The 14,224-nt window shown below is 43.8% G+C and overlaps 1 protein-coding gene across 2 annotated transcripts in view; it reads right to left on the bottom strand.

The window, feature by feature from the left end:
• The window catches only part of LOC147895020 (folylpolyglutamate synthase-like), a 137,649-nt gene that overhangs the window by 55,106 nt on the left and 68,319 nt on the right, over positions 1 to 14,224 (bottom strand). For both annotated transcript variants that reach the window (XM_087383590.1, XM_087383591.1), the window contains exons 6-9: positions 9,303 to 9,359; positions 9,048 to 9,108; positions 8,909 to 8,955; positions 8,653 to 8,730 (exon numbers count right to left, since the gene is read on the bottom strand). In XM_087383590.1, coding sequence (XP_087239716.1) covers positions 8,653 to 8,730; positions 8,909 to 8,955; positions 9,048 to 9,108; positions 9,303 to 9,359 — 243 coding nt within the window. The remainder of the gene's footprint in view (positions 1 to 8,652; positions 8,731 to 8,908; positions 8,956 to 9,047; positions 9,109 to 9,302; positions 9,360 to 14,224) is intronic.

Raw genomic sequence — 14,224 nt, 5'->3', positions numbered from 1 at the left:
GGACTTTATTTCTCAAATCATGACAAAGTTGGGCTTTGGTCCCAAGATAGCAGATGCAGTTTATTGGCTTTATTCTGGTTCTACTTCTCAGCGCATTCTTGGGGGTCATCTATCTCAGTCATGGACATTGGGTAGATCAGTTAGACAGGGCTGCCCTCTTAGTGCTCTCTTCTATGCCATTGCGACCCATCCCCCTTTAATGTATCTTGATCATCTTTACAAACACATGATAGATGACTGGTCTTAAAATCCCTGGGGCTGCATCTTTTTTTGCACAAGCATATGCTGATGATTCCTTCTTTATGCCACAGAATTCTCCCCGGGAGGTTCACATGCTTATGACCACTCTCTCATTGTATGGTTTGGCAGCGGGATTGCATGTCAATTTTGACAAATCTAAATTACTTCCCCTGAAACAATCTGATTGGCATTCTATTCTTTGGCCAGGTCAGGTGGTGCATTCCAAAGATGTAGTCAGGAATTTGGGATATCCTATAGGATGGCATATCACCAGGAAGCAACAGCTAAAATGGATCTTCCAAAGACTTCAACATAAACTGGAATACTAAAAAATTTCTACTTGGCCTCTTCATGTCAGGCTCAGAATAGTACAGTCCATTGTGATGTCCTATATCTAGTTCTATTTGCATTTGCTGCATTGGTCCTCCAGGGATATTTCAGCCTTTATGTCTCAAGCTATGGAGATGTTATGGAGGACAAAAACTGCTGTGAAAGCATTGAGACTGATAAAGATGGAAATCATGTGCTCTCCTAGGATGCATGGTGGACTTAATGTCCTCAATATAAGATATCATGTACTTGCAAGGAAGGCGACTATGCTCCATACTTTTTTCCGCCAACAACAGCCATGGACTTGTATGATAGCATCTATGTGTGTCAACATGAGGACTTGTGCTTATGGTCATTGGACTACTGATCATTGGGAGGTTGTCATTGGGAGATTTGTAGGGAAGATACCTGGCTGTCCTTTCTCTACTGCTCTGATACTTGACTGGAAACAAGTACTTTCTAAGGTCAAATGGGCTTCTGATAATTGCTCGGGGACAAACTCAATGAGGAAAGAAAGTATTCATTGGAGTGCCATCTTTGACATTCCACTCGCTTTATAGGAACCTGTTCGGGCATACAATCTCATGAAATTGGGCATTAGATACATACATGATGTGGTAGATGATCAGGGCTATGTCTTATCTTTTCCTTAGGCCACTGCTTCGTATGCATTGCGAATGCACCATAGGTCTATATGGAAGAAAATTGCTGATTTGTTACATCCTTTTCTACCTGTTCCTCCTATGGCTGACATAGACAGGCTTATGGATTGGCAATTGCAACCCTCTGCTACATGCACTCAACTTGTTCCTCTTCTTGCCTTGACCTCCATCAAAGCCTACACGCTTCTTCAGCCTGCTCCATGGATTCAGCAATATGCTAATTCTCTGTGGCATATAAGGAAGCCCCTCTCATGGTGGCGGAAGAATCTCCGAATATTATGGAAGTGTAAAATGCCATTGAAACAAAGACTTTTTCTTTGGAGATGTATGACAGGCACATTGTCAGTGGGAGTCACACTTGCCAAACGTCGCATTGCACCATCCACATGTTTAAGATGTCAGGCCCCTTCAGAGACTGTTCTTCATTTGCTTTGGCACTGCCCGTGTTCTAGGAACCTCCTTGGGAGAATTTCAGATCATCTTTTGCTCCATTTCCCAAGTCACAGATTTGGGAAACATTTCTGGCTATTTGGCAGATTTATGAGGTCTTTTTCTCAATACTCAATATTTCTCTCTTGGGTGAGGTATTGGGCTCTTTGGACAATCTGGAGTGAGCATAATTTGGCATACTTAGGTCGGCAGATTCACAAGTCATATGAATCTTTCCGAGCCTCATTGCGGCAATCCTTTTATGATGCCTGCCATGAGGGTGATATGGATGCTTCTTGCATAGAGCTTTTCTTTTTATGTTTCTGATCTTTGGGATACTCTCCATTTCGGAGACCTCCCATCATGTAAATTTATAAGCATATAAATATACTGCACTGGTTATTACTAAAAAAAAAGTGTGTGTGTGTGTGTGTGTGTGTATGATCTTTGGGATACTCTCAGTTTCGGAGACCTCCCATCATGTAAATTTATGAGCATATAAAAATACTGCACTGGATATTACCCAAAAAAAGAAAAAAAAAGTGTGTGTGTGTGTGTGTGCATTATGCTGAAAGGCACACACACTTGGTGCTTTCAATCAAAGTCTGTGTGTGTGTGTGTGTGTGATGTGTAACTACTTCGTTTTTGAAGTAACTATGAATGTAATTATTCTACTGCAATAAAAGATTTCTTCCCACAAAAAAAAAAAAAAGTGTGTGTGTGTGATGTGGTAGATGATCAGGGCTATGTCTTATCTTTTCCTCAGGCCACTGCTTCCTATGCATTGGGAATGCATCATAGGTGTATATGGAAGAAAATTGCTGATTTATTACATCCTTTTCTACCCGTTCCTCCTGTGGCTGACACAGACAGGCTTACAGATTGGCAATTGCAACCCTCTGCTACATGCACTCATCCTGTTCCTCTTCCTGCCTTAACCTCCATCAAAGCCTACAGGCTTCTTCAGCCTGCTCCATGGATTCAGCAATATGCTAATTCTCTGTGGCATACAAGGAAGCCCCTCTCATGGTGGTGGAAGATTCTCGGGATGTTATGGAAGTGTAAAATGCCATTGAAACAAAGACTTTTTCTTTGGAGATGTATGACAAGCACATTGTCAGTGGGGGTCACACTTGCTAAACGTCGCATTGCACCATCCACATGCTTAAGATGTCAGGCTCCTTCAGAGACTCTTCTTCATTTGCTTTGGCACTGCCCGTGTTCTAGGATCCTCCTAAGGAGAATTTCAGATTATCTTTGGCTCCGTTTCCCGAGTCACAGATTTGGGAAACATTTCTGGCTCTTTGGCAGATTTATGAGGTCTTTGTCTCAATACTCACTATTTCTCTCTTGGGTGAGATATTGGGCTCTTTAGACAATCTGGAGTGAGCATAATTTGGCATACTTGGTCGGCAGATTCCCAAGTCATATGAATCTTTTCGAGCCTCACTGCGGCAATCCTTATATGATGCATGCCATGAGGGTGATATGGATGCTTCTTGCATAGAGCTTTTCTTTTTATGTTTCTGATCTTTGGGACACTCTCCATTTTGGAGACCTCCCATCATATAAATATACTGCACTAGATATTACCCAAAAAAAAAAAAAAAGTGTGTGTGTGTGTGTGCATTATGCTGAAAGGCACACTTGGACAGATGGTATCAGATTGATCCACAACATTGTGATGCCTTTACTTGTCAAATTTGGGTTGATCATGCTTTCACACATTCAGATCATGCTCCTCTTTGGTTGAGGCTTTCCTTACATGAATTTCCCACTGACAGATTGCCTTGCCGAAGGATTTTGTTGATTAATAATAGTTATCTGGAGCATGCTGACTTTAAAGCCTTGGTCTCTGATGCTATTTATGTCAGGCTCAATTCTCTCTTCAATCTAATGATCGCAGAAAGCTTGCTAAATGGGAAACTCGATCCAGACAATGGGCATTTTTGGATAAAGGCTGCTCTTCCAAGCAATTTTTTAAGAGTTTAAACTACAAAGGACAGGCTGCCAATATCTATCGGATCCGGATGCCTAATGGTTCTTGGTCAACATCTCATTCAGAGCTTGCTGATTTATGTGTGCAGCACTTCTCCACTCATTTTGTGCATCTGGATACTCTTTCTCCTCGGGTCGTGTCTGCACGTCAGCTTCTTTTGCAACATATTCATCCAATTTTGTCTGATGCTCAGGCTTTGGAACTTGAACATCCCTTCACTGAAAGGGAATTGTCTGATGCACTGAGATCCTGTGGCAGATGGAAATCTCCAGGATGGGATGGTCTCACTGTTGAAATTTTTCTTGCATTCTAGGATCTTCTTAAATTCACCTTGCTGCAAATGGTAAATACAGCATGGCAAAATCAGCAGATGCCTTTGTCATGGAAAAAGGGTCTTCTCAAGCTGATTCCAAAAAAGCAGCTATGTGATTCACTGAGTGATTGGAGGCCAATCACGCTCATGCTAGTCATTTACAAGATCATTGCCATGGTGATTGATCGGATTAAAGGTTATTTGCATGATGGGTTGCATCCCTCCCAATATGGCTTTGTTCCACGTCGCCATATCACAGATAACATTACCAATGCTTATATTGGGATTGAATATGCCAAATTACCGCAGCAGGATGTTCTACTCTTGCAGGTAGACATTGCAAAAGCCTTTGTTCAATGGGATTTCATCTCACAAACTATGCGAGCTTTGGGGTTTGGACAAAAAATGCAGCAGGTTATTTTTTTGGCTTTACAGAGATAGCAATGCGGCTTGCATTATCTCTGGGGATATCTCTGATGAGTGGACTCTTCATTGTTCGGTCCACCAAGCATGCCCTCTTAGTGCTTTACTTCATGCCATTCCTACTCATCCTATGCTGCAATATATTGATCATCTTATGCCTACACGATCACTTCATGGCTTGGAATTGGATGCTAATCGCAGCATGGTTGCTCAAGCTTATGCTGATGATTCTTTCTTTACCCCGTAGAATACGCCCCATGATCTTGGTGCCTTGATGCAGGCCCTCTCTATTTATGGTTTGGCAGCTGGTCTTCATGTTAATTTTCAGAAGTCTAAGTTGCTTCCTTTGCATTCCAAAGACTGGCATAGTCTATTATGGCCCGGGGATATCATTCCACCCACTCAGTTTGTTCGCCATCTTGGTTACCCTTCGGGGTGGGAACTCACTCGCCGACAACAAACTGATTGGGTTTTGGCTAAGCTTTGAAAAAAGCTTAAGTAAACTGGCAACCTCGCCTTTGCACGTTGATCTTCGAATAGTGCAGTCCATCCTTGTGGCATATATTCAATTTTACTTGCCATTGATCATGTTCACTAAGGCAAATCTTACATCTTTCATGTCTGTCTTTATGGAACTCTTCTAGCGATCCAAACATGGCAGAAAAAGTCTCAGGCTGCTTTCGATGCATCACATTTGTTCTCCCAAGATGCATGGTGGATTGAACATCACGGATATTCATGTGCATATTCTTGCCCACAGGGGGAAAATGTTGCTGCAATTTTTGCAAGGTGATCAGCCTTGGGCTCTTACGATTAGGACTCTGGTCACTCATATCAGTATTTCTGCGTTTGGTCATTGGCAACTCGATCACTGGGATTTCTTTTTTGGCTACACTGATGGCACTTTGCCTGGATGCCCTTTTGTCTCCCGCTTGCTTCTTTCCTGGAAGCATGTTCTTTCTCATCTGGAATCGAATGGGACGGCAATCTTTGCTTGGAAATTCTTTGAGAGCTGAAAGCATTCACTGGTCGAAAGTCTTTCAGCCTCCCTTGGCTTTACAGGAACCTCGACGTTCCTACTTTGTCTCGTTTAAAGGCATCACCTCAGTTGCTGATGTTATAGATGATGCTGGTACCGTGCTTCCCTTTTCTCTAGTAGCCACTACATATGGATTGGGCTCTCATTATCGTCCTTTGTGGCGACAAATTACTTCTATGCTTTCGCCCTTTGTTCCGATTCCTCCTTTGGAACTCCAGGTTCGACTGGAAGATTGGACTTTTGACTTCTCCACGGTCCTCTTCTCATCCTTTGAGGCTATCTCAGATTATTGTACCTGCATTGTATAAAATCCTTTTGCCTCAACCTTGGATTTCAGAGAGAGGTGATTCTGTTTGGCGAATGCATCGCCCAGCCAAGTGGTGGAGGAAAAGATTACAGCAACTTTGGGCCTATAAAGTACCGCTTTGGCAACAGGTTTTCTTTTGGCGAGTTCTTTTGGGAGTGTTTCCATCTGGACAGCTATCAGCTCATCGACACATTGCTCCTGCACTTTGCCATAGATGTTTTGCTTCTTCAGAGACTGTGCCTCACTTGTTTTGGCATTGACCATCGGGATTGCACAAGCATATACCTATACTTCCCTTTCTTGTGTTTTTTCAGAATACCCCATCAAAGTATAAAGTATACACTGGACCACACACTTTACACTCTTGCTGTGTGGGCTGTTTTGCAGCCAGCTGCTTCTTTTTCTCCTTAATCTGACTTTCCACATCTTGTGCTACTTCCCTTCCTGTGAGAATATTTGCTAAGGTAGCACGAATAGACTTAAAAGAGAGCGAAAATTCTTGCAACTCCACTAGCCACTTAGCCAACCTTCCTCTAGGGTTATGCTTTCTCATGAGAAAGTACATAATCAACGAATCAGCCAAAAAGATGAAAGGCTTAGGCAGCAAATGTGATCTGCATTTGCAGACAGCAAATAAGAGATAGCTCCTGTTTTTCTACCTCTGAATACCTCCTTCCAGCATCCACCAAATGACGACTAGCATGATACACAGGTTGCATATACCCCTTCTGCCCTTTCTGCAGTAAGATAGCAGCTAAGGCATCCTCCGGTACACAGACACTGCCAAAGTAATCCTTCCCCCAGTCAGGTGAGATCACAACTACACTTTCTAAAGCATCTCTTTCACAGTCTCTAACATATTTTGGTTCTGCCCCGTCCATACAAATTCATCCCATTTCTTTGTTTCTGATGCAAGTGAAGTACCTGATCCAGCTCCCTAAAAAAACCCTCATAATATGCAAGAAATGTTGGGAATGAGGGATAGAATCACTCTAACCTCTCACCCTCTATGCGGAATAGGAATAGCTCAGTCTCACTCACACAATTATGCAGACCACGTAAGAGAACTTAACTCAAAGTGTAGGCAGCACATACAAGAGAGACAATATGAGAGAACTCACATATATTCTTCCACCACATGGTGGGCAAAGCACATCCTCAAGATGAGCACAAGAAAAGTGCTGGGAATCTAGAAGACTAAGAAACTCTCTTCCTCCTCTGCTCCACACTGTTGTTGCTGCTTCAGTGGTGGCTGATGCAAGATAAAGACGAAGGGGGGCCTTTTATAGGCCTATTGTAGGCTAGATCAGGCTGACTAGGGAGGGGGCTGACCCCTGCCCTAGACCGACTCATTACCAGCCAGGTCGGCTGTTAGGCCTGCCAGGAAGCCCTATAAAAGGGGCTCCGGACTGCCCTTCCTTCCCTGTTTCCTTCTCTACCTTGGCCTTCTAGTCTTTGAATTTCTCAAATGCCTGAGACTTCTTGGCCAAACAAATATATATATATATATAGAGAGAGAGAGAGAAAGAGAGAGATTTATATCCAAGTCATTCGACTAAAATCATCCACAAATAGAAGAGTATACCTGGACCTTGCAAATGAGTTGGTTGACATTGGTCCGCAAATGTCGGAGTGGACCAGCTCCAATAGTCCATTAGCCCTTGATGTAGCCTCCTGTGGGAATCGCTCCCGGTGTTGCTTGCCCTCCAAGCAAGCCTAGCAAACATTCTCTGTGCTTCCGATGGGTGGAATTCCTTTCACCATTTTGGACTTTTGCATTTCTATAAGAGTACCGCAATTGACATGACCAAACCTTTCATGCCACATTTTGGAGTGCCCGTTGTTGCTTCAGTGGCTGATGCAAGATGAGAAGGGGATAGAGGCTTGTATAGGCCTGTTGTAGGCTAGAACAGACCGACTAGGGAGGGGGCCGACCGCTGCGGCGCTGCCGTAGAAGAAGCATGGAAGACTTGAAGCAAGCTTGAGGAGAAGAGCATAGAGACTAAAGCAAGAGATGAAGCTCACATAAGACGAAGGACACGAGGTATACAAAGTTCAGTCTTTGTATTTCAGCCCTTAAGAAAGACTCTCTTGGGCTCCTCAACCAAGTGGATACCTTATCTCACTTGGTGGAACTCTTGGCTCTATTTATAACCATCGGACGTACGCCTAAGATTTTTTAGTTCGTTTAGTACCGCACTAATATTGCACGGTACACATCAAACGTGATCGTACGTGTCAACCATGAGCATGGTTAATATTGAAAAAGGAGAGAGCATGGTAAAAAGTAATGAAAAGAGTGCTCATATTTTGTGGCAACACCGTTTGAGGCGGCCTATAGAAAGAGATGTAAGCATGCGTACTCTTTATGGAGTTGTCCCTCCATCACGAGACAACTTTTGCATATTATATTGCTGTATGCAATTTTGGAGCACATACCTCGCTCATCTAGGTTGGTTTAAGATCATCATTAGGCCTTTGTACAAATCTTGAGCCATGATTTTCTTTCGCATTCAAAGAGTTACACCCCTACAAGGCCTTACTCTCCATCCGAACTTGTCATAAGCCTTACTTATCATCTTCTTGAGTTGTAGTACACCTTACTTCAGTTGCTATAACCTATCTTGGTTGCATCCATGATAGTGCTTTACCCGTAACCATCATGATATTTTGCACATTTGCTCAATAAGACAAGTCATCCTTTCCCAAAATGAAAAATACAAAATCAGAGAGCATGAAATGCATGCTTACAGTTTAAGTTGATGCTTTCATATGTCATATGATTGTCTGACAATGGTAGCAACATCATCTCTTTTCTTTCAATTTGACTTAGAAAATAATCAATTGCTTCTCCTCAAGAGGAGTGTCATCAAATATATGAGGGGAAATCTGGGAAAGAAGTTTACATACAGACAAATCAGATGCTTTTTTATGAAGAACCTTCATTGCTTCTTCAGGTTGTGGGACTGTGACTGCGGGAACACCTGGCTGCAGAAACACCAATAGTACATGATTTAAATTAAACTCTCATTCTCATTTACAAACAGACATACAATAAAAAACAAAATTTATTCATACAACCCGTAATTTATTTAATCATAAACTCCATAATTTCGTATTATAGATCATTACAAAATACATTGATAAGTGTTAACATCAAAACAACCTTGAAAATGCCTGCTTTCTCCCCTGCAATTTCCGCAAGCGTGTAGCCTAAAATTCAGGACACATATGAAGTCTTTATAAAAGATAAGGCATCATAAATAAAATCATACCAAACATCAACACATTGAAGCAACAAGTACCCAATATTTCCATATGATCAAATCCAAGGGAGGAGATGCCACAGACAACAGGTTTTTCCACCTACAACCACAATTAAACCTTAATTTCAGGGTGATAGTCAAAGAGACATCAGGATGGCAAATAATCACCTCTGCTGTTTTGATCCACCCCCAAAGAGCAATAGAAATTTCATAAACTATCTGATATGCTATCCAGATTGAAGTTTAATTATACCAACATCCAAGTAGCCAAGTTTATGGATAGAGAGAGCTTACAACATTTGTAGAATCGAACCTTCCACCAAGTCCAACTTCTAGAATTGCCACATCCACCTAACAAATTACCAAATTAACACAGTTATCCAAAAGGATACTTACAACAGTTGCTATCATTGCTTGAACCTCATGGATACTCTTCTTCTCAACTATGAAAGACTTGGAGACCAAGCACCCTGTAAGTAGAAAACAGGGGCGGCAGTTGAGATTTTGTCTCTTTTGATTCACCAAGATGTCTGATTTTTCATATTATCTACCACATCACAATAAATTGCTTCCATAAGGTGGTGCTTGGACTATAATCAGCGTACCCAGGACAAGACAGCTTCTACTAAAAAATTTAACCAAGGACAGTATCATAAGGAGCAGTTGCTATAAAAGACAAGTTTTCCATATTGGGAGCCAAGATGAATCAAATATTGAAGTCTGCTACGCTATTCACATGTCACAAATATCTGCCTCATACCCTTGCATGCAATTAAAAGATTGACAACCATTAAACAGCACTCTGCTAAAGTCTAGGAGCTAGCATGTTAGGTCAGGTGGCTAATGCGGGTCTCTGGATTCAGGAGCATCTTTCGAATTATTTTCTGATTCAGCTATGTAACAAACTTGTGAGCATCCCTTGATAGTTAGAGTACATGACATGAAAGTGTACTTGTGCAACATGCACATATACAGCTAGATATGTATCTATTTTCACAATACATGTTTGTTTCTATAGTTCTCAGTGCCTTGTGATTGGATATCACTTATTGCACTTCCATGACATTACTGATTACCAGCCCCATCCATGGTAGCAATGCAAGGTTATTGAGCAATTAGTTTAAGCAATGAATAGCAGATGGAGGCAAAAAATTCTTGCTCCACAAGATGGCCAGAAAACTTGCAATTAGCAGATTTTTTGTAATCGCACTTACCATCTCCATATTTAGTGGTGAAGTTGGGTTTACCATCCCATTGGTGAGATTGGCGTCACCACATGCTACCAAATATTACCAATGCTACAGGACAATGGGTGTTTCTATAGTTCTCAGTGCCTCGTGATTGGATATCAATTATTGCACTTCCATGACATTACTGATTACCAGCCCCATCCATGGTAGCAATGCAAGGTTATTGGAGGCTCTTGTTCCAACATGACTACAAGCTAGCTAGGTCCACCTCGAACTTCATAGCCCTCAAGTCATTGAGACGAGATCAGAGCCACTAAATCCATTTAGACTTTGGAGCCCACAAGTCATCAAGAGAGGATTTGAGGCCGGAAGTGCAACCAGGATGTGGAAGCCATGAAGTCAAGTCTGGACATGTGCCCATTCGAAGGCATAGTATTACCTAGGAAGCCATGAGTACACAGAGGAACAAAGCACCACCGCAAGGTCATAAAGGAGTCCCACATGCAGTAGTTAGAAGATAGGGAAGCGCCATGAGCAACTTGGCTAGCAACTAAGGAGTTATAAGGAGTTTGGTGGAGCAACGGCTGGTGAGGGGATAGAGCAGCCACCAATCAGATTTAGGGGAGATTCTTGGTAGCCAGGGGGAGGAGGAGGATGTGGGAGGAGGAGAGGCTATAACAATCAATAAGATGATATATGGTCTATATTGTTGATCTCTTCCATTTCCACCTCATGCGACTGTCCCATTCTATTTGTAGTCAAGGTCATTTCATGCATTTTTTTGCAAATTGTGCTTGTGTTCGAGATGATATGTACCAACCTCTCTTGAGCAATCTTGTGTGTTTCTCTTCCTTCCACACAATCTGCACAAGGTAGTCCAACAAAGCAGAAAGCTCCTTGCAGAGTAGTGGCCTTTGGCCTCTCATGATACTTCCAGAAGAGCGAGCCCCCACCTTAAACAAGGTAAGGCTCCATCTTCTCTGTGATGGTCATGTAGCTGCTATATACACTCCAATTTTATGATGGCTATTGATGTTTATGGATTGCTTGAACACAAATCTCATGCATTAATGTGGCCTCTTTGTAGTGTTCTCCAGCCGCTGGAAACAAGAGAGCATCTAGAATATGACCAAGTACATTCAATGGTGGGGAGACTCCCTGAGAGTTCTGGGATGGGTCGGCCAAAACAAGCCCTTCCAGCCCCTATATAAGGAGGGCTTTTCCCCTAATTTCCGCACTCAGCTCCCAACCTCCACCAGCACCTTTCAGCCAGTATGTGGTTGAGGTTTGGTGTCCTATTTCAGCAGCATAGCTCCATCTCCCACATGTCGCAGTTAGGGGAATGGTATCAGCGCAGTTTTGTATATCAATTTGGCAATCATGTACAACAGTAGTTATGGCATTTATGCCATCAGTATCTATCTCATGTTTGAGTTTTTCCTTGTATGTTCATCTATTTTCTGCACATCTAGTGCCCGCATGTTACATTGGTATCAGAGCATTATGGTTCCTTCTTATCTGAAATAGGTTGGAGGGAGTCTTGGAAGCAAAGCTCAGTAATGGGGACTTGGTTAGTAGAAGAGGAGCATGTCTGGGATATTTTGTACCATACTCCATTAGCCTCTCCCTCCCTCCCTTCATCACGCATCAGCCGGCTCCCATCTTCACCCACATGCATGTACATCTTGCAGGGCAAAGTTAGGGGGGGAAATTTTTTCCCTCTGGCAGTCATTGTTGCAGTAGTATATGGGTCTACTAGTCTTCCATCATGGACCCATCCAGTATAGCAGCTCTCAGGCAAGCGTTCAGGGAACCGGATCATCTCCTTGAGAACAATTGGCTCTTTTCTGAACAGCCCCAACTCTTGCGCAAGAAGGAAAAGAAGACAAAGGAGGATGCAATGACATCAGACCGTTTCCAGCTTCTATTGGAACAGGAATGCCTTGAGGTAGCTGTGCATCGATCCACTCGTTGTGCCAACTTGGCAACATACGAGGCCCAGTGCAAGAGCAGATGCTTTTACAGCATCAGCAGTTTCTCATGGCCTGCTCACAGTTCCTCTTCTCCTCAGCAGCTACCAATGTGAGTCCATCATCCACTCAGGGGTCTTCCACCCTAGAGCACAGTGTTGTGGACTATCCTTCTGTAGTACCCACAGACAATTCGTCAGTGGTAGCAGGCAGTCCTTTATCTGCTCAGAGTCTTCCATGTCTGAGCACAGTTCGCTGGACTATTCTACAGCAGCTCAGACATTGGCTTTCCTCGGGTCGAAGTCCATGGGACCATTCAGTTTCCATAGTAGCTACATGCAGTTCCTCAGGGTCTTCCACCCATGGGATTGTTGCAACCATTTTCGACAGCTAACTCTTAGGGGTCTTCCATCCCTAAGGCCAGCTCAACTCAGTCAGCATGCCCAGATGATGAGCCTCTTGGGTCTCCCACCCTTGGGGATCATCAAGTTACAGCATCTTATTCTCTTGAAGTTCCCACCCGAGGGGACCATTCAATCAGTACAATTAAGTCGGATCAGTCTTTCACTCGTCCACAACAGCTTCATCATATCCAATTAGTTCCTAGGGGCCTTCCACCTAGGGAGCTCAATCAGCTGGGTTAGCTATATCAGGGGAGCAGATACTTTTCATAGTAATGTGGGATGGGTCTTCCATCCTTGGAGACATCTCAAACACATCAGCAATTACAATAAATGAGCCCCTTGGGTCCACCACCCGAGGGGGTTGTCTAGTTCCCCCAGTTTCTCTTGGGGCTTCCACCCAAGGCAACACCCCAGATGCAGTAGATAGGTGTGATGGGTCTTCCACCCATCAAGCCATCAGCTACGGTCAGTTCCTATGGGACTCCACCCTTGGAGCTCAGTTGGCCACATCAGCTTTAGTCTGAAGAACTCACATTAACCTTAACTTTCTCGTCAGGAGTATTCAGGACAGGTGGGCTCAGTTTCCAGTCCCACTAGCCTTGAGGCTCAGCAGGAGGGGGCAGTCTCAGGAGTTTTCCCAGGCCAGTTTCAGGCCTAGTAGGAGGGAGTGCCCTCATAGCTAGCATAGCAGGTGTAGCTATCTGGCTATCTGGCTGACAAAGGAGGAGAGTTCTCTCTTCCACTCCTGCAAAGATATGCTCTGACAGAGTATTGCAGACAAAGCTCCCTTTTCTGCACCCTTACGTCCCTAGGGTGAGTAGGTCTGCACCTATGTGTGCTGCAGACGCTTGGACTTCTGACCTGCAAGGACACGCTGTATATGTGGTACTGCTGATGTAGATCCCTATGTTCCTTGCTGCATTCCTGCCCTCCATAATGCTCTCCAGCAGGATACTGGTTTGCAGACTGGAGTGTCCAGGGAGTTGCACCTGCAAATGATTCAAAGGCCTCCAGGGGAGGACTTTATATAGGCCTGGAACTAACCTCCCCTATATATAGGCTTCATAATTCTCTCCAGCAGGATACTGGTTTGCAGACTGGAGTGTCCAGGGAGTTGCACCTGCAAATGATTCAAAGGCCTCCAGGGGAGAACTTTATATAGGCCTGGAACTAACCTCCCATATATAGTCCAGGTCAGCAAAATTCAGAGCAGAAGTTGCACACAGTCTGCACTAGCTGGGCATTATGGCAGATTGTGTTGGGGAAGATGGGAGCAGGTCAGCCTGATTCAAAGGCCTCCAACTAACCTGAAGCAGGCTGACCTGCTCCCATCTTCCCCAACACAATCTGCCATAATGCCCAGCTAGTGCAGACTGTGTGCAACCTCTGCTCTGAATTTTGCTGACCTGGACAGGCCCCTGTTGCAGACAGTGGACATGGTTTGCTCCTGCCGAACTGGTTGCTGTCCTAGGCCAGGCCTATAAATGTCCGCAGCGCCCCATTGTATGCTGCCTCTGTTCTGCTGATCCTGCACCAGCCCCAAGGCCCAATGGATGGCCACATGGCTGGGTCTGTTCCATCCCGTGGAGGCATACTTTGGTGGCCCTTTTGGCTGCCCCACATAACCCCTAATCAGAAGTCTGATCTGCTGC

Source organism: Dipteris shenzhenensis, chromosome 13, assembly GCF_047967505.1.
Source record: "Dipteris shenzhenensis isolate YYH24624 ecotype China chromosome 13, Dip_SZ_1.0, whole genome shotgun sequence".
Lineage (NCBI taxonomy): Eukaryota > Viridiplantae > Streptophyta > Polypodiopsida > Gleicheniales > Dipteridaceae > Dipteris > Dipteris shenzhenensis.
The sequence above is the reverse complement of the archived record's forward strand: the minus strand, read 5'-3'. Positions and strand labels throughout refer to the sequence as shown.